The sequence below is a fragment of the Nannobrachium achirus genome (assembly GCF_963921795.1).
Source record: "Nannobrachium achirus genome assembly, chromosome: 4".
In the NCBI taxonomy this organism is placed as follows: domain Eukaryota; kingdom Metazoa; phylum Chordata; class Actinopteri; order Myctophiformes; family Myctophidae; genus Nannobrachium; species Nannobrachium achirus.
In genome coordinates, this window is record NC_137813.1 from 56,716,556 (window position 1) to 56,742,329 (window position 25,774).

General features: G+C 41.8%; 1 protein-coding gene across 1 annotated transcript; it reads right to left on the reverse strand.

Annotated features, from left to right (window-relative positions):
* Positions 1-40: 40 nt before the first annotated feature.
* On the reverse strand, positions 41-17,737 carry LOC308283406 (uncharacterized protein). The gene is made up of 5 exons (XM_080723835.1): positions 17,602-17,737; positions 14,742-15,313; positions 13,880-14,252; positions 3,045-3,578; positions 41-1,684 (listed from the first exon to the last, which is right to left on the reverse strand). The coding sequence occupies exons 2-5, from the start codon at positions 14,912-14,914 to the stop codon at positions 1,136-1,138; spliced, it is 1,629 nt and encodes a 542-aa protein (XP_080579961.1). The 5' UTR covers positions 14,915-15,313; positions 17,602-17,737; the 3' UTR covers positions 41-1,135.
* Positions 17,738-25,774: the final 8,037 nt, after the last annotated feature.

Consider the following 25,774-nt stretch of genomic DNA (forward strand, 5'->3'; position numbering starts at 1 on the left):
AGACATGCCATTAGTTTCTTTAATAATTTCTTTTTTTCCAGTACAATGATGCTTTTCTTTTTTTCATTTTCCTTTTTTATGAAGTACATGTTATCAATAGAAGATTTGTACACAGTGAGAGATCATTTGACACGGGTGGGGGAAGCGGTGTTCACTTTAGCGATGCACCGATACCGACATCCTGGGTTTCTTTTACCTGGGCTGAAGTGCTGCTTATTGATTCTGGATACAAAGTACTGAGTTGCTGGCCTAGTGATACTGGAATGATTCATTCAACAAGGAATTCTGCTGCAAAAATAGAAAGGGAATGTGCTTTTTATCAAAAAACCAAGCAGAAAAACTATTTTGTGTTAACAGTTTCAGACTCTTCCAAAGATATATGTATCCATAAACCAGAGTTGTCCATCATCATCATCATCGTCACACACTCAGATTGACAAGTACTCAAAAGGTTATACATTCTGAATGTATGTATACTTGGGGTTGGCAAACGCTTGGCACACAGTGTTGGCAAGTACTCATAAAGAAGTACTTTTTACTTGGTCAGTAAACGTTTTGAACTCTGTATTGGCATTATTAAGTACAAAAGGAAATCAAGTTCAAGAAGTTGGTCAGCGTTTTACAGTCTGTGCTTGGTGTGGGTATAAGAACGCAAAGTAAGTATTTCCACGTCTTGTCTTCTACATGGTTCTCCATGGTTCTCCAAAGAAACAAAACAAAAACAAAAAAAATGGTATCGGTGCACCTCTATACTCACCATGGTACAGATAGACCGGTTAAAAAGATTATCTACAAACGCCTCAGTAACACAGCCACACAGTACATGACATGTACACTCACATACACACACAGACACTTGCATAAGAGCAAATCAGTCAAGAGTCGACCCTTCCCCCGATTACAGAATGCAAAAAAAGAGCACATAAAAAGGTATGAAAAGATTCAAGAAAAGGCATAAGGAAAGAAAAGAAACAAACAAACAAACAAACATATATTCATATATTTATATTCATATATATTTATATATATATTTATATATATATAGCATTTATAAAAAAAAAAAGAAAAGAAAAACAAGTAATACTTTTTCTCGAGAGGTTAAAGGGTACGGAGTTGGTCACTTAAGTTTTTTTTTTTAGCTGCTCTCGTTGCCCATTGTGCTGCTGCTGCTGCTGCTGCTGTTGCTGCTGGTGCTTCCGGCGTCGGAGCGCTCCCGCTTGTGGATCTGCTCGTGTGCTTTGAGGTGCCCCGACTGGCTGAACGTCTTGCCGCACTGGGGGCAGGCGTACGGCCGCTCCCCCGTGTGGATCTGCTGGTGGGCCTTGAGGTGGCCGAGGCGGCCGAAGCTCTTCCCGCACTGCGTGCAGCCGAACGGCCGCACGCCCGAGTGGATCCTCTCGTGCGTGCGGAGCACGCCCGAGTTGCTGAAAGTCTTGCCGCACTGGGAGCACGTGAAGGGCTTCTGGCCCGCGTGGATCTGCAGGTGGTTGCGGTAGCTGCTCTCCTTGGTGAAGGACTTGCCGCAGTGCGGGCAGCAGTACGGCCGCTCGCCCGTGTGGCTGAGCTGGTGGGCCTTGAGCTCCTTGGACTGGCCGAAGGACTTGCCGCACGTCAGGCAGCAGAAGGGCCGCTCGCCCGTGTGCAGCCGCTGGTGCGAGCGCAGGTCGTCCGCCTTGGTGAAGCCCTTGGGGGTAGAGGGGTGGGCGATATGGAAAAAAACACAATGTCACAATGTTTTCCTAAGCTGTATCACGATACGCAATCTTATCGCGATTCTTTTTCATGTTGGTTTTTATGGTTATTTTTACGTTAAAGGGGAAGGGGAATTTTCAATATTGAACTATGTCATTAATATACCTTAGAGGAGTTGTGGAAATAAAAAAGAAGTTCCCCCTCTTCGGTGTTGCCTAGAACTGGAGGATTGATTTTGGGGTTTGTATTGCAAATCACAACTTGATGACATCACACATTGTACTTTACAATACAACCCCCAAAATCAGTCCTCCAGTTCTAGGCAACACAGAAGAGGGGGAACTTTGTTTTTTTATTTCCACACAACTCCTCTAAGGTATATTAATGACATAGTTCAATATTGAAAATGGGTGGTCTTCCCCTTTAAGTTACTTAACAGTACAACCACCTACAGTACAAGGTAACAAAAACTATATAAAAAAAAAAAGGAGTGACAGACCATTTAGACCAGTGGTCCTCAATGTGTGGTCCAGGGACTCTCTGGGTTCCTTTTGGGAGGTCCAAATTGATCCTTACAAGTATGTAACTCTGACAGTATACAAATGAAACCAAATGGACCCTTACGGGTCCATATGGTTTCATTTGTATACTGTCAGAGTTAAGGGAAGACCTTGACATTTTAAAGTTTCAGAACTAAGGAAAGACCTTGACATTTTAAAGTTTCAGAACCACTGATTTAGACAAAAAGTGCAGCTTTAAATTTAATTCTGCAATGAATCTCTGCATCTCATTGTATCACCAGGGTTCCCACACATTTTTACCAATCAATTTCCAAAACCTTTCCAAACTTTTCCAGAATATTTAACCCAATTTCCAGGACTATATAACGATAATTCAGCTCAATAACAAGTCGCTTACTCCTATGCGCAATGCCCAAAGACAGGTAGTGCATGCCAGTGGTTCTCAACCTTTTCAGGCCGTGACCCCCAAAATAATCTTTAACTGGGGACCCGGCACCCTGACGAGCACTAAGAGTTGAGGAATTTTGTATAACACGTTTCTAATAGTGAAAATAGCAGATCTACTTGCGAGGCGTTGTGAGCATGTAGATCCCCTATTTTCACAATTTCTGCCTCTAATATTTGACAATTTGGCCAATGTTTAATTTGTCATTTCAGAGGTATTAACAAAATCAATAACCAAAGACAATGCATAGCTATTTTTTTCCAGGACCTTCCAGGACCCTTGATCAATTCCAAAACTTTTCCAATACTGGAAAAATATTTGTCTAATTTCAAAATATTTCCAGGAATTTCATGACCGTGGGAACCCTGCAATTTCTCCAGGCCTACCTTGGGGCAGTGGGCGCACACGTAGGGCTTCTGTCCCGTGTGGATGAGCTGGTGCCTCTTCAGGTTGCCCGCCTGGCCGAAGCTCTTGCCACACTGCGAGCAGGTGTACGGGCGCTCGCCCGTGTGGATGCGCTGGTGGGTCTTCAGGTTGCCCAGCGTGCTGAAGTTCTTCCCGCACTGCGTGCACGAGTAGGGCTTCTCGCCCTGCATGTTGCGGGGCTTCCGCGCCGTGGGGTTCTGGCTCTTGGTGCCAACGCCGGTCGGGACAGGCTGGAGCTCGTAGAGCCCCTCTCCGCCGAACTCGGGCTCCAGCTTCACCATGCCGTCGAACATCATGGGGTCGGGCCGGAGCTTGTTGAGCTCGGAGCGGAGCTCGGCCATGTGGATGGACTCCAGGCCGTTGTGGTGCGGCAGGTGGCTGTGCATCAGGATGGCCTCCGGGTACTCCGACTTGAGGGAGCAGAGCTCCGTGGCGTAGTAATACTGCAGGTCCGCATGCTGCTCCGACTTGATGTACTCCAACGTGTCCGACACCTGAGACGGGGAAAACAAGACGCAAGATGAAAAGACCAAAACGTCAAATCACGACCAGATAGGGTCAATAGTAGGGGTGTAACGATATAGTAACTGAATCGAAAAATCGATTTTAATTTGCAACGATCTACTATATCGATATGCAAAAGAATATATTGTACCGTTTTGGCTTTGTATCGTATTGCTATCGTTTTACAACGCTGATAATTGGTATCGAAAAGTTTTGCAGTGCAAATAATTGATTGTATGGAAACTAAGTATTTGTGCCTTGTATTTAGCAATTTTAAGAAGGAAAATGAAAAAGAGGGATTCAATTACTTTTCCATTCCATATAGCTACTCCTTGTCTATCGATAAATGTGTGTAATCTCTGTGTTCATGTCAAGGTGCAAACCTATGGACATGAGTTGAATATCATGTCCATGTATTTGCTGGAGAATCACAGTGTTTACTTATTTATATATCCATAATAGATTTTTCCCAAACATGCACTATTGACACGTTTCACACAGATTTAATTTCTTTGCTAAATAGTTACTATATCGATTTTGAATCATTCAATCGAATCGTATCGTATCGCCATGAATGAACCAATATCGTCCATGTATCGTATCGTCAACCATGTATTGTGATTATTACACCCCTAGTCAATAGGTAAACAATCTGTGTGTGTCTTTTTGCAACTGCAGATGAACAACACTGGTCTCACATGCAGCTAAACTGGGCAAAACAATTAACATGCAGTTACTGTATTTGTCTAAATAAAGTACAAGGTGGCCATCTAGTGGCGACCATCACACAGAGTATGTCGCTAAAGGCCCACTTCAACTCTGGGACAACCAGATCTTATTTTATTGTTGTTTGGGACACAATCAACACAATCCTGTGTAATTCTTTGTATTCAATCTGTGTTTTGAGATATTTTAGTATTTCAGCATGAATAGTGATGCATTTTGCATCATATGATGCGGCATGATGCATCATTATGATGCAAAACATATTACTCAGCCTTTGTAGCCGTTAGAAACAACATTTCAAAACTGTTTGATAGCTTACACCTTTGGCATTCATAGAAAAAAAGTCTGAAAAACGTAAAATATTTAACATACTGTACATACTGTAATACACAAAAAAGTGTTCCCGGCCTGAGGGGGTAATACACTTTAACCCATTTAGGCCTGAACACATTATGACGCAATATTTTATGCTTTAAATATAAAAAAATAGCAGATATACAAGCTCACAGCGCGGCACCGAGTGCCGCGCTGCTAGCTTGTAGATCTGCTATTTTTGAAAAAGTCGTGAAAATGTGTGCAAATCTTTGAATATATGTATTTTCAAAGCGAACGTTTGTAACTCAAATTTTGCTTCTGGGTGGTCCCTGGAACTAGATATTTTGAAATGGGGGTCCGTGGCCAAATAAATATCATTTTGGGGGTCCTTCACATGAAAAGGTTTGAGCACCACTGACATAGTAGTGTCTCAAGAACAGACTAACTGAGCTCCAGTCAAGTGAAAAGGACCTTTTCTTTGACGATGGCTGGCCAGATTGCTGACAGGTTTTTTCCAAAAATCTTAGAAGGATTCAAAAGACACTTATAGAATCGGGTCAAAATTCTAATTTTCACGATTTTTCAAAAATAGCAGATCTACAAGCTCGCAGCGCGGCACTCGGTGCCGCGCTGTGAGCTTGTATATCTGCTATTTTTTAATATTTAAAGCATAAAATATTGCGTCATAATGTGTTCAGGCCTAAATGGGTTAATGTTTAATGTTAAATGGATGGAATCTACAGACTATAGGTCGTCAAATCCTCACCAGACATTGTGTGGTTTCAGCTGTAGCCGAGCTGTACGCTGCCCCTGGCCCTAACTATGCTGATACAGTTAAATCTGCAGTGTTCAATGATCACCATTTTTACTCTATATCGCAGAAAGAGGTTTGTCTCATGTCTATAAGTCATGTTTACACTATCTAACATAGAAAGATGTTTGTCCAGGAGTCCTTTCTGAGATTCACCATGTTTCATACAGCGGTAACCAGACAGACTATAGCAATACCAACCATTTCTACCGGCTCGACGACTGCACCAACAGCAAACTAGTATGAGAGCATGTCAACATAATCACCGATAATGATCAAAGGACCGCAATGGAAAGAAAGCTGGAAGCTTTTTTCTGTTATCCTGTTGATTATGTTGGGTCAGACGTTTGTGATATATGATCTTATTTCATAATCAATCAATCAGTCAATCTAACACATCACATATCACCAAGGTGCTCTACACCAGTGGTTCTCAACCTGTGGGTTGTTTTCCTCACTCTACAGTAAACAAATCAACATAACGTTTAAGTGTATAGAGGGTATCTGCACATTTCTAAAGTGACAATTTAAGGACCTTTTAATACCTCTAAAATGACAAATGAAACATTGGCCAAATTGTTAAATATTAGAGGCAGAAATTGTGAAAATAGCCGATCTACATGCTCACAACGCCTGCATGTAGATCTGCTATTTTCACAATAGAACCGTGTCATACAAAATGTAATGCCTCAACTCTCAGTGCTCGTCAGGGTAGGGGGTCCCCAGTTAAAATATGATTATTTTGGGGGTCGCAGCCTGAAAAGGTTGAGAACCACTGCTCTACACAAGGCCTGATTTATACTTAGTAGCACGTCGGTGGCGCGCACCTAAAACAGCAGATCTAAAATCTCACACACAGAGGATCAATCATTACCACCTGACGGCAACATAGGAGAGGTCATACATCTCTAATAGTCACATACCATTTCGTCACCGCTTGGGACACACAGGTCATTGTCGTTGAGTATTCAGTAAGCATAGGGCTGTCACGATTATGATATTTTACATTATGACTGAAATAATTGCGATTAACGATTTAATTGTGTTTTGGTCGTTGACAATTACATTTCTGTTTGGCTGGTAGGCTTTGAAGTTGCACGTGGCAGATATGACACATAACCTAAATATACAAAGAAATTACTGACATATTTGACAACTTTATACTTAAAAAAATAACACTGATAGTGGAAATAGCAGATCTACAAGCTCACAACGCGTCGCGATGCGACGCGTTGTGAGCTTGTAGATCTGCTATTTCCACAACTTTTCGAAAGTGTTTAAAACTATATGAACATTCCTCAACACGGAAACGATTATGACGATTATGCAAAATAATTGTGATTATTACCTCAAATAATTGCGATTAGACGGTTATGTAATAATTGTTGACAGGCCTAAGTAAGAAACATGAATGAAAGGTCATATTCAAAAAAAGGTGTGAAAAGGACTAGAACTGAATGAACAGGACAGGTTGAACTCCTGCCATCTGGTAGGAGGTTCAAGAGCGCCGTTTCTTCCCCCAAACCATCAGAACCCAGAACACTCGCCATATACTGACCCCAAAACCAACATCTGAAGACGAATAGCACTTTTGAACAGTACTGTATCTAAATTTATATTGCACTTTGAATGCTTCGGCAATTTTCTTTTTCTTTACCCACGTTATGCTCTCTCTACTTTTTTGTTTTGAAATGCCTTTGCCCCTGTGTCTGTTGTTTTAACAAGCACCATGAGTTGCAGAGAATGGTATTTTGCTCCCTTGTACGCCAAGTGTGTATTGTGGTAGGGCATTCACTAAATATTCGAATATCAAAGTCACCGAAGTCGAATATTCGCTTATTTTATCGTTTTGTCTTTAAAAATACTGTATATATATTTCTTCATGGTTTATAAAGCTTGGCTAGATAGGAAGTCATAAGAACCCTGACAAGCACTTGGAATTCTAGGTATTACATTTAATGTGACTCGGTTCCACAGGTAAATATTGTAGAAATAGCCGATCTACATGCTCGGCTATTTTCACAATGTTCGCCTCATGCTTACTTAATATTTGACAGTTTGGCCAGTCTATTCGAATACTTTGAGGTCGAATAATTCGAATACTAAAAATCACTATTCGTGAATGCCCTATATTGTGGAAGTAACAATAAAACTGAGTGTGATATGACATCTTCTTATGGAAGGAATAGAGAGACTTTACACAGAACACAATGTTTCACATCTCTCGAGGAGAACTCCTATGACCCGGTGATTCAGAGTGTGTAAATAGGGCGGGACGGAAACTGTATTTTGCAACCGATCACAACACAGGTTTAACGCACGGGGAAAGTGAACAGATCTGTAAAGCCCTCTACGGAACTTCCTGAACACAAGACCACAATGGAAACACGCCCTGAGGGCTTTCTGTGTTACCGCTGTAATATTTGCAACCTGTGTATAATGTTGTATGTATTCAATCAATCAATCAATCAATCAATCAATCCTTGGGTGGTACTAGCTAAATTCTGTTGCTTCCATTTAGACACTCAACAGGCTAGGTGGGTGAAGTAAAGTTATCTTATAAGTGTTCTCTTTATAATTTTTATACTACATTTTTAAATACCTGTATATGTTTGATCGAGTAATGTAGATTATACTACTTTAAAAAAGGATTTTCCACAGATTAAATTAACCGGGATAGAGCCATGTCCTAAATGGAATGAGAATCTTTTCTCCATACAGTCAGTTCACTTCGGTTTGTTGTTGATTTTTATCCTAAGTGTATGGAATAAATATTTATGACACAACCCATATTGACAGAGAAATCCCCACAGTGTCTCTCTTTTGACCATTCTGTGTGCTCTTCCCATCTCCATAATGCATCATGTAGACAAACATCGACTTTGCACGCCTGTACGGTCTATGGTTGCCATTTCATCGACCTGAACATATTTCTTTTAAAGTCAAGATTTTGCTGTAAACACCGCGAACAAGGAAAATGTCACGGGCCCTGAGGGTTGTGGCTATAAACCAGGGAATATGGGTTGTAGTTTTCACAAACCACTTGAACCCGAGCATCCCTATTCTAGGAATGTCTAGGAATAGGCAAACATTCTGTGAAAATCTCAACACGACAGCTTGTGAAGCTTTGCGGGCTTGTAGATCGCCAGTATTCAGCAAAATCATTTGGTGTAGAATATGGATCAAAGGAGGGGACCAATTAACCCATTCAGGCCTAGGATTATTGACTGCTTTAACTATTGAAAAATAGCAGATATACAAGCTCACAGCGCGCGCTGCGAGCTTGTCTATCTGCTATTTTTGAAAAAAAGTCGTGAAAATTTGTGAAAATCTTTGAATATATGTAATTTCAAAGCGAACGTTTGTGACTCAAATTTTGCTTCTGGGGGGTCCCTGGAACTAGATATTTTGAAATGGGGGTCCATGGCCAAATACATATAATTTTGGGGGTCCTTCACATGAAAAGGTTTGAGCACCACTGACATAGTAGTCTCTCAAGAACAGACTAACTAAGCTCCAGTCAAGTGAAAAGGACCTTTTCTTTGACGATGGCTGGCCAGATTTCTGACATAGAAACGTAGGTTTTTTCGAAAAATCTTAGAAGGATTCAAAAGACACTTATAGAATCGGGTCAAAATTCTAATTTTCACGATTTTTCTAAAATAGCAGATCTACAAGCTCACAGCGCGGCACTTGGTGCCGCGCTGTGAGCTTGTATATCTGCTATTTTTTTATATTTAAAGCATAAAATATTGCGTCATATTGTGGTCAGGCCTAAATGGATTAAAGACCCCTGGTGGACCCCAGTCAAGTAAGTATATGAGGATTAAGTTGTCAAGGGTTTTTAACCCCAATGGCACAACTTCAGCTGCACTTCAGAGACAACGCAAAAAACTGCTCAGTTGACTTACTGACTACACAATGGGATGTTGGCTGCTTTCTGCAGGTGCTACACTAGTTGTCAGCCTCACTTTACCTATAAACAGTACAGGAGGAATCTTTTCTATTGAGCTGCTCTTAGCACTGCACTGCTGTGTGCTCACCTTCAATTCTCATTTTAAGGCGCCAGCATTTTAGCAACTGTCGGTGGCTCTGTCAGTTAACTCATTGAATGCCATTTCAAGATGGCCCCCAAGTACCAGACTGCCACTATCCTAGATTTCTAGTGCACGGATCAATTTTTAGTGCACGGATCGTGCACGCCCATGCACCATATATGCATCATATGTGTAGTACTTTTTAACAGCTTTCAAACAAAGAAATCCGCTTGGAAATCCGTTCAGGCCTTCATGAGTTACAAGCCTTCAAAGTCAGACAAAACAAACACTGCCACCTTCCTAAATTTCGAGTGCACGGATCAATCTTTTGTGCACGGATCGTGCACGCCCATGCACCATATATGCATTATATGTGTAGTACTTTTTAAAAGCTTTCAAACAAAAAAATACGCTTGGAAATCCGTTCAGGCCTTCATGAGTTACAAGCCTTCAAAGTCAGACAAAACAGCCATTTTTGACATTTTGAAAGATGTGTTTGTTATGGGGCTAAACATGCAATTTCACAATTGTGATCATGCCTAATACATTTGAGGCATTTTTAGAAATTTTTTTATAAAAAAAAAATTTGAAAAAAAAAAAAAAAAAAATTTTGTTTTTTTTTTTTTCAAAATGGCTTCCAACTCGGGAAACTCGGGCTGTGGCAGCCTGGGAGTACTGCAATAACTCGTGAAACTCGTGCCTTGGCAGTCAATGAGTTAACAGCATAGTCAAACTTGATCTACAAACTAGAGATGTGCCGATTGATCGGTCAGTGATCGCGATCGGCCCATAATGCCTCTATGCCTCTATCGGCTTTGATCGGTATCGGCTTTGCCTCTATTGGCTTTGCCGATCTACAAGCTAGATCAGCTATTTTCACAATATTTATCTGTGGGACTGAATGTAACCTCAGCTTCAACTCCTACAAGTTGAATTGGATACTAAAGGACCTCAACCTGCAATCTCCTAATGTTTATACTTAATATACAATGTCAATGTTTTGTAAGAAGAATCATTAAATATAATGCTGCTACAGTAACACAATAAATAGAAGAATTTATGGATTTGACGCTGTGATCGGGAATATCGGTAGCGGCAGATACTGATTCCAGTTGATCGGTGATCGGTATCGGCAAAAAAATCGCAATCGGAGCATCTCTACTACAAACATGTTTAATGCTTACAATACGAGTATAATGTATTTGGATAACAGTTGAGTTTTTTTTTATTTGATGCTGCTGACTTCTGATCTTCAGCCTCCTATTCTTTCACCGCAATTTCATATTAGGAGTGAAAACGTTTTGAATGAAAATATGAATGGAATAGGATGGAGAACGTTTCTGTCACGGATCGATGGACAGACAGACTATGTATAAAAAGTACCACGTAATCCGTATTATCCATTTCATCTGTTGTCTGGGTAGCGTGACCATGTTACTACTGCTTGCCTGAAACTTTTAGTCTTGAGCTGATCTTAAGTCAGCCGAGTGTGAGCTACAGTACCGTACATTCCTAAAATTTCAAATGTGAGACAGTGCTTGAAATACACCCAGACGACGGTCGGCTGACAACAGAGGGGGGTTGAGTGTTGGTTGGGGTAGCCTCATCATGGTGTGTGTGTGTGTGTGTGTGTGTGTGTGTGTGTGTGTGTGTGTGTGTGTGTGTGTGTGTGTGTGTGTGTGTGTGCGTGTGCGTGTCAGTGGGTATTTTCGGCTGTACTTGTAGGTGGACCTCCCAGAAGTCATCGGGATGTGTGCTTTGCCATCACCTGTCTTAGGTCAAGTTTGGGCCAAGAGCGTACAGTAGGAGAAGGGCTGCTGTGGGGTGGTGGAATTTTCCACACAGAGAGCGAATAATGTGGTTGTTGCGACCATGATGCAGTGACAGCGGTTCATTTGAGAAGTCGATTTTTTTTTCCACCGCCGACACCTGCCGCTGCTGTCAGCCGACTTGGGACTATTCTGGATGTTATCGAGACTGCACGAGGCGAGAGGAATCGCACTGCACGCGTGAAATCCGAAAGTTCCTGTAATACTGTTTGGGCGTACTTTCCATTTCTGAACTCACAGGACATATTAAAACGGTGCCTGCCTGGAGGAGTGGCTCATGGCATCGCCAACACAAGTCTGAGGATATACAACTAGGGCTGTCACAATTATTACATAATCGTGACAGCCCTATGTACAACATAGCCAGTTACGGTTGTGCAAAAAATTATTCAACCCCCTCCTCTCTCTGCAAATCCGGTTTATTGGCTAAATTCACAAAACTGAATGAAATAAATAAATCATACAAGAACAATGTAAATAGCTCAAAAGTAACATTTGTTGTGTTTTTTTCCAAATTCAATTAGGGATGTTAATCGACGCATTATTTGCGAATCGACACGTCGAGGCCGGAAATCTACGCGTCGATCGACTTTTTTCACTTTCTTTTCCGCTAAGCAGCAGCTGAGAGGAGAGCACAACGGCGCATTACTTTAAGCAACACAACTTATATGCAGCTGCACCCATCAGAACTTGCATCAAAGCCCTAATAATAATTATAATAAATAATTGCTCTTCATTGCGTTAGCATGGAGTCTGTTCTCTAGAGACTAGAAGCGGAGTGACAAAGTCCATGGAACGTAGTGGGAGCGCTCAGGCTGGCACCCCAGGCTAGTGTATCAAATGTGGAGCTTTGGTCTGCCTCGCTCTCCTTCCCCGACCGCGTCCACAGGTGTGTCGCATTAACGACGAGTAGTGTATTTTGTGTTGTTTTATTGTCAATCTTGACAAAATCACTGCACACGAGGCGACGCTGCCATTAACAAGCGAGCTTTCATGTCAAGCATGCATGCACACAGGCATGTAAACAAAACACATCCAGTCTGCGCGCACTGCTATGACACGTGCACACGAACAGACCAGCAGTGTTTCTCAACCAGTAGTCTGCGGACCTTACTAGCGCCGCATGCATGCGAATCTGCGATGCATGCATGCACAACACAGACATTCACTCGCCCCCGACACAGTCACAGACACACACACACACACACGCACACACCGGTCCTCACACATTTGGAAGACATTAACGCTTATAACGTTTTTGAACAGGCGATTAAAACATTTTTGGGGGAAAAACTTTAGAAAAAATAATAATAATAAAATAAAAAGATTATTCGATTTTTCGACTCGTACTTTTTGAGTCGCCGTGAGCATGAGTCGATTTCCGAGTCGATTTTTCGACATTTTTCACATCCCTAAATTCAATGCTGAATGCCACTTTCACTTTCAATTATACCTGAAAACATCTGTAGTCAACTGCAATTGACTAATCAAGAGCTTAAATAGTTGCATCAGATGTGCAATCTGGCCTGACTAGAAGTTTGTTGACTTGTTGACTGTGATTAGAGCAATTAGAAACATGGCTAAGTTTAAGGAATGGTCAAAAAATTTCAGAGAAGAGATTATTGCAAAAAAAAAAAAAAAAAAAAGGAAAGCGATATAAAACAATTGCAAGAATGCACTGAATGTTCCAAAAAGTACAGTTTTGAGCATAGTTCACAAGTTCTAGTAAGTCAAAGGAACAGTGGTTACACTAATGAACAAATTTGTTAGAGGGGATTGAATCATTTCGAGCACAACTGTATGTCCATGTCCGCCATTTAACCGAATGGTTTTATTCTCCTGTCTCCTTCTATGTTTGGAAAGCCATTATTCTAGCGTGCATTCGTTCTTTAACAAGAATTGCCTATTAATAAAGAGTTCCCGTACATTTGTTGTTCTATCATTTCCCAGAGTGGCAGTGACAACGCTCTGTCTCATCTCGGGTACTTCTAGTCTAGACGCATGCAGAGAAATGTACGCGTTTAACCCATCTTGGCAGGCCTTGCCCATGCAAGATGACAAGAGGGAGCTGTAATTATGTCGCTTTCAGGATAACTGGGGACTGGGAACTTTCTGGCTGCGGAGCAAGAGAGAAAAACAAGGATTTTATTTTGGAAGTTCAAAACCACGTTAATTGCTATATTACACACAGTGTAATTAGGAATTTGTGTCTTCACATTTAAGACACAGACACGTGGACACGTTTCACCACTTCTGTGACTTAGTGCCTTGCTAAAGGATGGATACAGTGGCTGCTGCAGCGACAAAACCTGCTTTTTTAGACAACTCAAACCTGGCTTGAGTTGTCTAAATACATGCGTTGGGAGCTGGATGGCGTTTTACATGTGCTAATCTAACAGCAGAGTAACATTTACGACTGTACATTTCGCAGACCTGTAATCTAAACCCTGGATATCATGCAGCCTAAACGTCAGACAATTAGAAACACAGAAACGCTGTTAAGTGACTGCAGCTGCAGACAAGACACCACAGAAAGCCCCCACAGACGGGAGCTTGGGAGGCACTAATTATACCTGGGAAATGTAGTCAAACACCAGGCTGGGCTCGTAGTGAGACTTGTAGTCCAGCTCCGTGACGTCGGCGTGGTGGAAGGGACCCAGGTGGTGGTTGCCGTGGTGATGGTGCTGGTTGCCGTGGTGATGATGCTCGGACTTGATGTAGTCGAGGCCGGTGATCTCCATCTTGATCTGGTCGTGGCCCAGCTCGGCGGTGGACAGCGGCTGGATCTCCGACAGGTCCACCGTCTGGATGGGCTCCAGGTCGCCGTCGTCGTCGTCCAGGCCCGGCTCCCGCTTCACGCACGGCAGCATCACCAGCGGCTCGGCGATGTCGGCCGCCAGCGAGCTGAGGGTGGGCGTGGGGCAGTCGGACGACAGGAGGGCCAGGCTGGGAGAGAGAGGAGCAGGGTTATTGGAGTCAACGAAAGCTAACAAAATAATAACGAATGCTAAAATTGTTAACTGAACTACATAAAAACTATAAAACCTTAACTAGCTGAAACTGTATTGTTTAAAAAAGGAACTAAAACGAACTGAAATTATAGACAAAATGCCCTTAGTTTAGTTTTTTCTCGTTACCAACAGTAACTGAATATATATTTTTAAAAACTGTATCTTTTGTTAAATATTTACTACACAATATGCCTACTTACTCTGCTTTTTGAAACCTGCACCTGACCAGTATGAAAAAAACTAAAACGAACACTAAAACGAGTAAAAACTAAACAAAAACAAAGCTGTGTCACGAAAATAAAAACTAATAAAAACTAGCAAATCCACTCTAAAAACGAATTAAAACTAACCGAATTAGAAAAAAATCAAAATGTCAAAACAAACTAAAACTAAACTATAACGAAACATCCAAAACCATTATAACCTTGGAGAGGAGGCACCGTCGCAGTCGTCCTCGCCGTCGGAGTCGGAGGAGGCGCCGGAGCAGTCCAGCTGCTGGAGGGAGGGGTCGTTAAGGGGCGTGGACGGAGAGCTGCACTCGGACCCCAGCGGATGGGCCAGGCCCAGGCTCAGACACTCTGCCTCTAAGTCGGTCATGGCAGGCGGAAGGAAGGCGGCGTTGGCAGTGACGGCGGTGGCAGGAGTTTACCTCCTCCTCCTCCTCCTCTTCTTCTTTCCTCCTAATTCAACACTTGAATTCTCCCTTCCCTCCTCGGGGATTGAACCAAGTCTTTCAAGGGCCTCCTCCTTCTCCCGTATGGTTCCTCCTAATCTAATACTGGGAATGTGGCAGTGTTCACAGTGTTCTATTGGTCCTTCTGTGATGAGCGCGGGGCTGAGGTTTGGGTCTCCCTTCGCCTCTCTTCCTTGCCGCCGCCGCCTCCTCCTCGGCTGGCTGGGGTCTGGTGGAGTCTACCTGATGGCAACACCTGCGTGGGCTCGGCCCAGCGGGGATGGAACAGCGGGACGCGATGGGGTCACCTGCTGCCGTCTAACCTGAGAAACAGAAAAAAAGTAAGGAAAGGGGGGAGAGGAAGACATGTGATTATAAAGTGATTGTCAAAATCATACAGATAGGACGTGACGAGACAAAGATGTGGATAGAACAGTAAAATTGCGATATTTCTACGTTTCAATAGTTCGACTAAAGGTTAGGCTTAGGCTCTTGTTTTAGGGTTAGGTTTATGCATAGTTTTACTGAGGTTAGGGTTAGGTTAGGTTTAGGCATAGTAGCATTCACCAGGTTAGCATTCACCAGCGTCGGCAGGTTAGCACGTTGCAGAAAAGGCAGACAGAAATAAAGAGAGATAGGTGTGGAAGGGTAGTTAAATGTCAGAGAACACAACAGTCCTTGAGAAGAGAATTGAGTCATGGCTTCACAGCTGCTGGGTTGATAATATAAACACAAAGACAAGAAGTTTTTTTTTTAATTTCAACATTCACACAAAATATTGGTATGACGGTCGACCTCCCCGATTTTCATAATAACCTAAATTATAAATGACTATTTTAGAGAATTGAGTGTCAGCTGTCGGGCAGTTCCCTTATAAGCATACTGACAAAAACAAATATCACCAAAATAACCGTCAGTATACATATTATCCATGTTCAGTAATAATTTAAAAGATGAAATATACACATGTCAAATCAAGAAAGCTATCCAAACACATAACAAAACTAAATGTATAATAATAAACAGCAAGCAAGATCTTCCCCACTCTTTTGAACAAATCAATTAAAGGTATAAAAGTATAAATTGCCACTGAATTTCTCTCCATCACTACAAAAGCCCCATTGTCCCCGACAGGGCCTGTCTGTCTGCACACTGCAGCTCAGCAAAAGTTTGCAGGAAGCTTGTTTTAACAGACCTAACGTCAAGGCACCACCATCACCACGACTGGCAAAAAAACAAATAAAATAAAAACACTTTCAAATGAACAGCAAAGTCACTGCAAACGCAATAAACATAAGAGTCTCTATCTACAAATTCCTGAGGATTGAGCTCAGTGTAATAACATAAATGCCCAAAGTTATGGCCAATGCATACCTGTCGACTAATACATTAGCCCAGGTAGCAGCAGCTTCAAGTCGCCACGCAAACCATCTGATTTTTCCCCCCCTCTCTGGTGTTATTAATGTTTTCAAAGCTAAAAGAATGCGTTTGACCACAGGACAGCAGGACACCATGGGGAGGTGTTGTGACTCTGACAAGTATTTTTTGTAAACGAGCAATATGGAGATGAAACGGGAGAGGAGGAGAAGCAATGGGAAATGCGTGCATTTCTAGCTTTGCTCTTTCTGGTATACAAAGACAGGGCAAGGTGCCATGTCTGAGCTAGCTGTGCTAGCCCAGTGGCCATCTTGTTTATCACACACAACGGTCCATAGGCTGGATCCTACAGCACGGACACCCACAAGGAGGCGTCCGTGACGTCGCGAGCGAGCGTACAGTATTCTAGGCGGGAGGGTTTCAAGTTCAAAGCCCCAAGACTCCTTTGAAGTTGTCAATAGGAATAAGACAACCATTTTTGTCTAATAAAATAGGAAAATAAAAACATATGTATCGAAAGGATAGTCTTTCTAGAAATTGCTTTACGTCATTAACCACATAAAGTCTTATTTTATATAATCTACACGCTCTACGAAAATATCGAAATGTTCGAAACGAAATCTTAAGAGTTTTGAAAAATCTTTGAAATTGTTATAAAAAAAAAGTCTGCCTACTATAAAAAGCCTACCATGACAAGGTTGATTAATAGACATGAGTGATTACTATATAACAGGCTGCACACACTTCCGCTTGTTCGTGACGTCAACTATCCATCCTTGCTAATCTTTCTCGGCTGCTGCTCGCCGAGCTAGCGCGGCTATCGTTAGCATGGAGGCTAGCAGCAGCAGCAGCTCAGTGGCATGCAGACACTGTGGAGAGAGGAGAGAAAGTGAGAGTGAAGAAGAAAAGTAGCCTCTTCTTCTACCTGCGTCGCTCGCGCGCACCGTCCGTGCACGAGGCGAGCAAGTGATGCTGCTGACAGCACAGCGCCTCGTCCTGACAAAAGAAACTAAACGCCAAAAAGAAAGTGTGTCAATCTTTTATATGAAGCGTGCAGTGTGTGTGTGTGTGTGTGTGTGTGTGTGTGTGTGTGTGTGCACAGTACACTGCAGAGAGCGATCCATGCACATTCACATACAAAAAAGCAGCAACCCACTGGTTTGCAGACCGACCGACAGACAGACAGACAGACATCCATCACACACATCACAGACAGACAGACAGATGGTTGTACCTGCGGTCTGATCGGTTCGTGGAGGGGGGGCTCGGCTCGGTTCGGTGTCCGTCGCCGCTTATTATGTCGCCACAGTTGCCCGACTTCAAACTCCTCCGGACCCGCCACGTCCACCGCGCAACCCTCTCTCTCTCTCTCTCTCTCTCTCTCGCTCCCTCTCTCCTCCCCTCCTTCTTTCTATCATTGACTCATTCCGTTTTCACTCACTCCCTCCCTCCCTCTCTCTGCGATCTGACTGCTGCCTGCCTGCCTGTACAGTACACTGACTACTACTACAATACTATACACAACGTAGGCAGTGAGAGAGAGAGTGTGTGTGTGTGTGTGTGTGTGTGTGTGTGTGTGTGTGTGTGTACACAGCACAGACAGCATAATCTAATAATTTGTATAACATAACACACCATCCATCCTCTATAAGTGTGTGTGTGTGTGTGTGTGTGTGTGTGTGTGTGTGTGTGTGTGTGTGTGTGTGTGTGTGTGAGATGTGAGTGATGCTGAGTGCGATGCTCTGATTCACATCATTGAGTCAGTTGTAACAGCAGCAGACACCATCATTTTCACTGTGTGGTATTGTTACAGAGCTATAGGCCCCCTGCGGAGCCCCCCTTTTGCTGTGTTTAACAAAGGCAGCAGGGGGGCAGTGCGGTCAAGAAGCAATTAGGCATTCATCATTGTCATAATAGAGCACCACGACGACTAATTAAACAACGCTACTAATCGGAATATTGATTGGTCTTGCTGTCAAGTGCATTGCATTTAATGTGTTCTAGACGTATAGTGTGTGTGTGTGTGTGTGTGTGTGTGTGTGTGTGTGTGTGTGTGTGTGTGTGTGCGTGCGTGCGTGCGTGCGTGCGTGCGTGTGTGTGTGTGCAGGCATGTGCACGTGCATAGACTATCTGTCTGTAAAACGTGCCCTCTCCAGACCATGAATGCAGTTTTTACTATGGTGAAAGAAATACAAATTACCTTCTTTTTTTCCCATGCCAATGATGCCATACCTGAAGGCAGCATTCAAGAGAATTGCCTTGTCCAAACTCTCCTGAACTTGAACGCAATGGACCAATCCCCAATCACATACACACCCATTGTAACAGTTACAATGGGTGTGTATGTGATTGGGGATTGGTCTCTCGACCGTCACGCCACATCTCCAGTATGCCAGAGTCAAGGGGTCAAACTCGTGTTTCTGCTATACCACCAAAATGTGGAAAGCCTTACCGAAGGCTATAAAGGAGTGTTGTGGATCACTAGCATCCTTTAAAATTGCCCTGAAAAACCACTTACAGGCAGCAGCCGTTCGCAACTGGTAAAAAAAACTAACCTAGCCCAACCCTACCCTCCCCTGCCCCTTCTTTGTATATACTTACTGTTTGTTTAGACTTACTGTTTTCTTTTTTCTTTTCTTTTTTTTCTCTCTCATTTTCTTTTCTTTACATATCTACTGCATAGTACTGTGTTCTATTTGTCTGTCATTCAATGTTATGAGATACTTTAATGGTTTCCTGTGGAAATAAGCTTAGTCTTTTCATGGATCTCCTTTTAGTAGACCTTGTACCAGTGAACTGTACCGTCATGAAACTGTACCTTTTCCTATGCAAACTTCTAATAAAGTCTTCAATCAATCAATCAATGCCTATAGTTCAGTGTGGTATCAAGCATCGAAAATAGCCGACCTCCAAGCTCACAACGCATCACACGATATTTTCACCAAAAGGCCCTTTTAGAAATGTCAGCCCCTGCCTCTCTAACATTCTCTGCACGTCCCCGTGTGTGTGTGTGTGTGGTCACATAAGATCTAGTCTACGATGACCTATTCTAGTCTGCCATATTAGGATAATTAGGCTATAATGGCTGTGGGCTGTGAATAGCCCACTTGTGTTGGGATAATGGGATCGTGTTCAAACGCCATTCCGTTTTTTATGTGTTAAGCCTCTGCGGAATTGTGTCATACAGTATAGTCACACAAGTCACATAATAATTTTGGACTGAGGGCTTAAAGCATGTAAGCCTGTAACTTGTGTATGGTGCTAACCGCTGTTACATCTGGCTTTGTCTGTATGTATGTATGTATGTATGTATGTATGTATATGTATGTCCCACACTTGGCTCATCGGTCGAGCTTCGCAGGACAGGACGCTTAATGAAATTAACTTATACAAGACACCGCTCACTTTTTAATTGAATAACATGTCCAATTTTGTATGTTAATACAATATAACGTATACAATTGGGGTGGTTGTAAAGTGCTCTTCTATTGAGACATTTAGATTGTGTCAAAGGTCACGTCCCACCTAGACACACACGGCATCTGATACAGAATTTGACCAGGGGAATGTGTGTGTGTGGCAAGACCTGTCCTCATCCATGTCAAATTCTAGATTTTGTTTTTACATAACATTAAATGTTCTTATTTTGAAGACCCAATTACATTACTGAATGTCAGACACCAGGTTTTCGTCCATGTATGACACTGGTTTACTATGACACTATGGCACATTAGGAGTCCACTAGTACAGTGGTTTCTCAAACCTTTTTATTTTCAAGGACCACCATAACTCTGAGAGTGTACAAATGGATCCATTTGTGCACTCTCAGAGTTATAGACCTGTAATGTTAATCCAGAGCTGGCCCTTAAAGTGTTTCTGGTAATATTATTGTCTGCTCACTCATTTGCATGTACATGGCAATGGCAAAAAAAAAAAGATGGTCAAGATTAAACTTATCCCATGGCGCAAGCAGGCAGGCTCTATTAGCTCAATGGTGAAACATTTCAGTACTTGCGCAGCAAACTGGGTTCAAATCCGGGGTAGAAAAGGAAAGCAGCAGGCCAGTCACAAGGGGGGGTAAAGTGGGGCCGAGTTACTAGGGCCCAAACTGGAGGGACCTTATTTATTTTATACTTTAGCTATTGAAAAATCAGTGCCGCGCTGTGAGCTTGTAGATCTGCTATTTTTGAAAAGTCGTGAAACTGTGTGAAAATCTTTGAATATATGTATTTTTTAAGCGAACATTTGTAACTCAAATTTTGCTTCTTGGGGGGGTCCCTGGAACTAAATGGTTTGAGATGGGGGTCTGTGGCCAAATACATATCATTTTGGAGGTCCTTCACATGAAAAAGTTTGATCACCACTGACATAGAAACCTGGTTTTCAAAAAAAAAAAAAAAAAACATAGAAGGATTTGAAATATTCAAAGACTTGCACAAATCTAGCAGATCTACTAGCTGAGCTTGTATATCTGCTATTTTTCAATAGTTAAAGCACAAAATGTGAGTGAATCCTTGTACCCAGGGCCCAGAATTTAGTGCAACACCCCTGGAAAGCAGTATAGTGCAGCTTTAATGTACTATTTAAGTGCCCCCCAGCACTCTTTGAAATGGGTTTCAGTAACCTCTTACAGAACCCAATACCCAATTGGCAGCGTTAGTGCCCTGTTCAGACCTTAGAACTAGTAGGCCACTGGCACAGGATGTGACTCATGAATGCATGCCAGAAATATGGCAGTGATATATAGGCCTACACTGCAGGATATACACAGTATACAGGCACATGTACACAGAATGTCATAATGAAGCAGCTGGTATTTTATTCAGTGCTAGGCAGGAACGGTAAAGCACACCAAGGGTGGGTTGGGGTGTGTGGGGATTTTCACTCTCCAGTTCCATATGCACGTTTATTTGACGTTTCGGCCATTAGGCCTTCCTCAGAATAAAAAAAAGAAAGTGAAACTAAATATCAAATGGCTCTCCATATATGGATTCATATTATTAAATACTGTATACAGATTTATGAAGTGAGTATTGGTACTGTGATTTGCTGTTTTGGGACAGTTTAGGACAACTTTGGGTGTATTACATAATTTTGAATGATTGCTTGTTTCTTAATTGATTGCTTGCTTGCATGATCTTTATTAACAAAATACATACGGACTGTAATTTTGCATACAGAAAAAGTACAATTAATAACCAGTAAGACGCCCTAAGGGCGAGAAGCGGCCTCACCCATGCACATGGGCTCGTGTACATGGCTGCTTTGGCCTGTACTGTATACCCTTCTGCTGAGCTGGTTGAGTCATCACTGTGACGTCAGAACAGGTCAGCTATATCCATATATGGAGTCTGTGAGGTCAGATGTAGATGTATTGTCCAGCTCCATATATGGAGATCTAGGTGATGATCCAGTCGTCTCCATGTATGGATAGCCAGGATTTAATGAGGTCAGTGTCGTGATCTTCATATATGGAGATCCAGGTGATGATAGTCAGCAGTCTTGATCTGCGAATGAATTCTGTCTTGGCCAAATGGGCATTGCCAAATATGGGCATTCCCAGTTATGCACTTAATATTGATGATATCGGGACAGGGATCTCCATATATGGGCATAAAAGGGACAAGGATACTGGTTACACTGACACAATATGTCCTTGTATTTGGGCATTCCCAGATATGGGCTTAATATTGATGGGCATAAAAGGGATTCTATTGTTTGGGGATTTCCCAGATATGGGATCCACTCACTGACGGACAAGATGTGCCGGTCTTCATCGTAAACTGCGACCTTGCCACTGCCAGCCCGGATTCTGGTCCGATGTCGGCCCTTTGCTGCTTGCCCCATATCTCTCTATACCGCCATATCCTCACTCTCTCTGATGTTGCTATCGAGATGGAGGCTTGAAAATGCCAAGACAAATAACAAAATAAACACAGCCCTGTTTAAAAAAAACATACGTTCTCCCAACAAAGACAATCTCCAAAGTGAGGCAAAGTAAAATAAAAAATACAAATAAAATCACTGCATGGAAAAATATGGAGGCTGCTATAACTCAAATAGTTATAGTTATAATTAGATCCAGCTGCTATTCAGCCAACTCTTTATGGACTTGAAGTTATCGAGGCTAGCAGGTAACCCATCCCACATGACATAACTGCTGCAAAATATAAAAATGTCAGGTTCATATATAAATTACAATAATCAATCATATAATATTCTATAGCTGTTCCAGGGGTATACCTGGCTAAAACTAAACGTATGTGCAAGCCCCATTATAGCCCAGAGCAGTTGTTCCAGAACTGTGTGCTAAAGGCACACTAGTGTGCAGTGAGGCTGTAGTCCAAGTATGCTTTGGGACTTTGTGACAGCCACACATTATTGCAATTTATTGATTCATGTATTAATACTTTCAACTATGTGAAATGTAAACCATATAAGCTATATTAGAGATGTGCCGATTGATCGCTGAGTGATCGCGATCGGCCGATAATGCCTCTATCGGCTTTGATCAGTATCGGCTTTGCCTCTATTGGCTTTGCCGATCTACAAGCTAGATCAGCTATTTTCACAATATTTATCTGTGGGACTGAATGTAACCTCAGCTTCAACTCCTACAAATTGAATTGGATACTAAAGGACCTCAGCCTGCAATCTCCTAATGTTTATACTTAATATACAATGTCAATGTTTTGTAAGAATCATTAAATATAATGCTGCTACAGTAACACAATAAATAGAAGAATTTATGGATTTGACGCTGTGATCGGGAATATCGGTAGCGGCAGATACTGATTCCAGTTGATCGGTGATCGGTATCGGCCCAAAAAAAATCACAATCGGAGCATCTCTAAGCTATATACTTATGCATACATTACTGAAGTAATTATTCAAGTAATTAAAGGCTAAATCTGAGAACAAACAAAAAAGAAAACACCTTCATATCAACAGTAAATCTCTTAGAGCAACTAAATCCCGATTTATACTTAGTTGCACGCTGGTGTTGTATGTCGTCAATAGCAGATATACAAGCTCACAACGGGCAACTACTATTTACTGAGCACGGCACTGGCACGAAACTAAGTATAACTGAGGCTTAAAGAGAAACTCTCCGCCTTGAACCAAGTGGACTTGATTATCTACAATTTAAGCTCTCAATGTGTCAAACACGCATTGAGAGCTTTGATAACATCATGCCACAAGATATTATAAAAAACAGACAAAATCGGGAAGTTGTTAACATTTATTGGTTTTATTTGACTAACATTTAAAGTACCCAGTCTCAACTTCTAAAACAGGTAAGAAAAAAAAAAACATCACCATTTGCCTACATAATAATCATATTATCATGACAGTTTTAACTTGGCATGAATGACATTCAGACTGCACTCATGTTCTCAACATGGGGCACGGCACAAGGGAACATAGACTCATGGCTGGACACCATTCCTATTTAAGATAAGTCCATTCCGGACATGCAACTACTGAGTGAGTAAACAAAAATAATTCCACTGCGAGAGGAGCAGCTCACATTTACAGGAGCATCCATTCTGTGCTCCGGTGCTTCTGGTGTAAGCATTTGGCAATAAACCAACAATCAACATGATTTGTTACAAAAAGGTCAAGGGTTAAACGTTAAAGCATTAAAAAATATATATTTGTATTTTTTTATTTTATTTTTATTTGACTATTAGCACTCATAGATCCAGAAAGTTCTAAAAAGCAAATACATCTTGGTGAAATCTACAGCGTATCTTCTGGAATGGACTGACAGAAAGTAGAATGGATGGACCCAGCCTTGGATCAGAGATTCAGATGTCCAGAGACCAAGCTAGGCCCTTAGAATTTGGCAGGTCTAGCTTAGTTTAAGAGTCCCAAATTACAAAAAGGGCATATTATTTCAGAAAAATAATTATATATTTTTTTTAAAGAGAGAGAGAAAACAAAAAAGACTTTAGGGCATTTCAATTCACCAGTATCACAACTGGAGTAGAAATAAATTAAAAAATATATTCTGGATTTGAATAAAATCATCGTTCGACACAGTTCCCTGTGTCAGTAGGAGAGAGAAGAAAATTGCATATCCCTTTAATTCCCTCATTCGTAATTTTCATAAGGTGTGGACATATGATCCCTAATATATATTCTGATCATTTTCAAACCTCTGACATCACTTTGGGAGGAGGCTGAGTACTCTGGGAACCACGCAACCACTTTTCCGTAAAACTGCCAAAAAGAGATACAAAATCAAATAAAAAATAAAAGGTATCATGGGAATCTTAATGTGTCGGGTGATGTTTGAACCACTGAAGCGAGGTCGGGTTCACATGCTTTGGGATTCGTTCTTTCGTGACCGTTTCCTTGAATGTCCTCCAACATGGTGAGTGCGTGAAGAGAAAAGCACCTGGTCGGTTCAGTACAGATTCAGCGGAATTAAAACCCATTCAGGCCTAGAATTATTGAATGCTTTAACCAGTGAAAAATAGCAGATATACAAGCTCACAGCGAGTGCCGCGCTGTGTGGTCCCTGCCACTCCCTGGAACTAAATATTTTGAGATGCGGGTCCGTGGCCAAATAAATATCATTTTGGGGGTCCTTCACATGAAAAGGTTTGAGAACCACTGACATATAGTCTCTCAAGAACAGACTAAATGAGCTCCAGTTAAGTGAAAAGGACCTTTTCTTTGACGATGGCTGGCCAGATTGCTGACATATAGAAACATAGGTTTTTCAAAAAAATCTTAGAAGGATTCAAAAGACACTTATAGAATGGGGTCAAAATTCTAATTTTCATGATTTTTCAAAAAATAGCAGATCTACAAGCTCGCAGCGCGGCACTCGGTGCCACGCTGTGAGCTTGTAGATCTGCTATTTTTTCAATAGTTAAAGCATAAAATATTGATACACAATGTGTACCCGTTCTAAATGGGTTAAGGAGCACAACCCGCCTCGCCATCTTTTCCACCTTCAGCTACACTTTTAGAGGATGTACAGGAGAAACGTTTCCCTACATCTGATATGTTTGTCCAGTGTAGCGTTTAGTCTGTAATGACTTCACCGATAATCATGGCTCTGTTCCAGCGTAACAATCGTTAATTCCCTTTTTCTACTTCACTTGAAGGAAGAGTTTGTTCTTAATTTCACCAATGTGCTAAATAATTAAGGCTCGATTACACAAAAGAAAAAAAAAAGAATAATATTGTAAACATTATTGGCTCTGTAGTCATCTGTAACAATTCATCGTTGTTGTTACGACAATCACCTGGTCGCTGGTGGTTACTGGATCCCTTTCCTTACCAATATATCGTCGTTGTCGGGCGGAAACCTTGTATCGTAAGTTTCAAATGTGTACATTTTTTCGCAAAGTAAAGCACTACTTCATCATATGGCCATCACACAAAAGTAG

What these genes read in the sequence shown, in the direction of transcription:
- LOC308283406 (XM_080723835.1), bottom strand. Translation starts at nt 14,914, where the DNA reads ATGACCGACTTAGAGGCAGAGTGTCTGAGCCTGGGCCTGGCCCATCCG. An exon ending in GACGGTGCCTCCTCTCCAAG is followed by an intron (nt 14,253 to 14,741) that starts GTTATAATGGTT and finishes TCTCTCTCCCAG; the next exon opens with CCTGGCCCTCCTGTCGTCCG. An exon ending in TGTTTGACTACATTTCCCAG is followed by an intron (nt 3,579 to 13,879) that starts GTATAATTAGTG and finishes TCCCCGTCTCAG; the next exon opens with GTGTCGGACACGTTGGAGTA.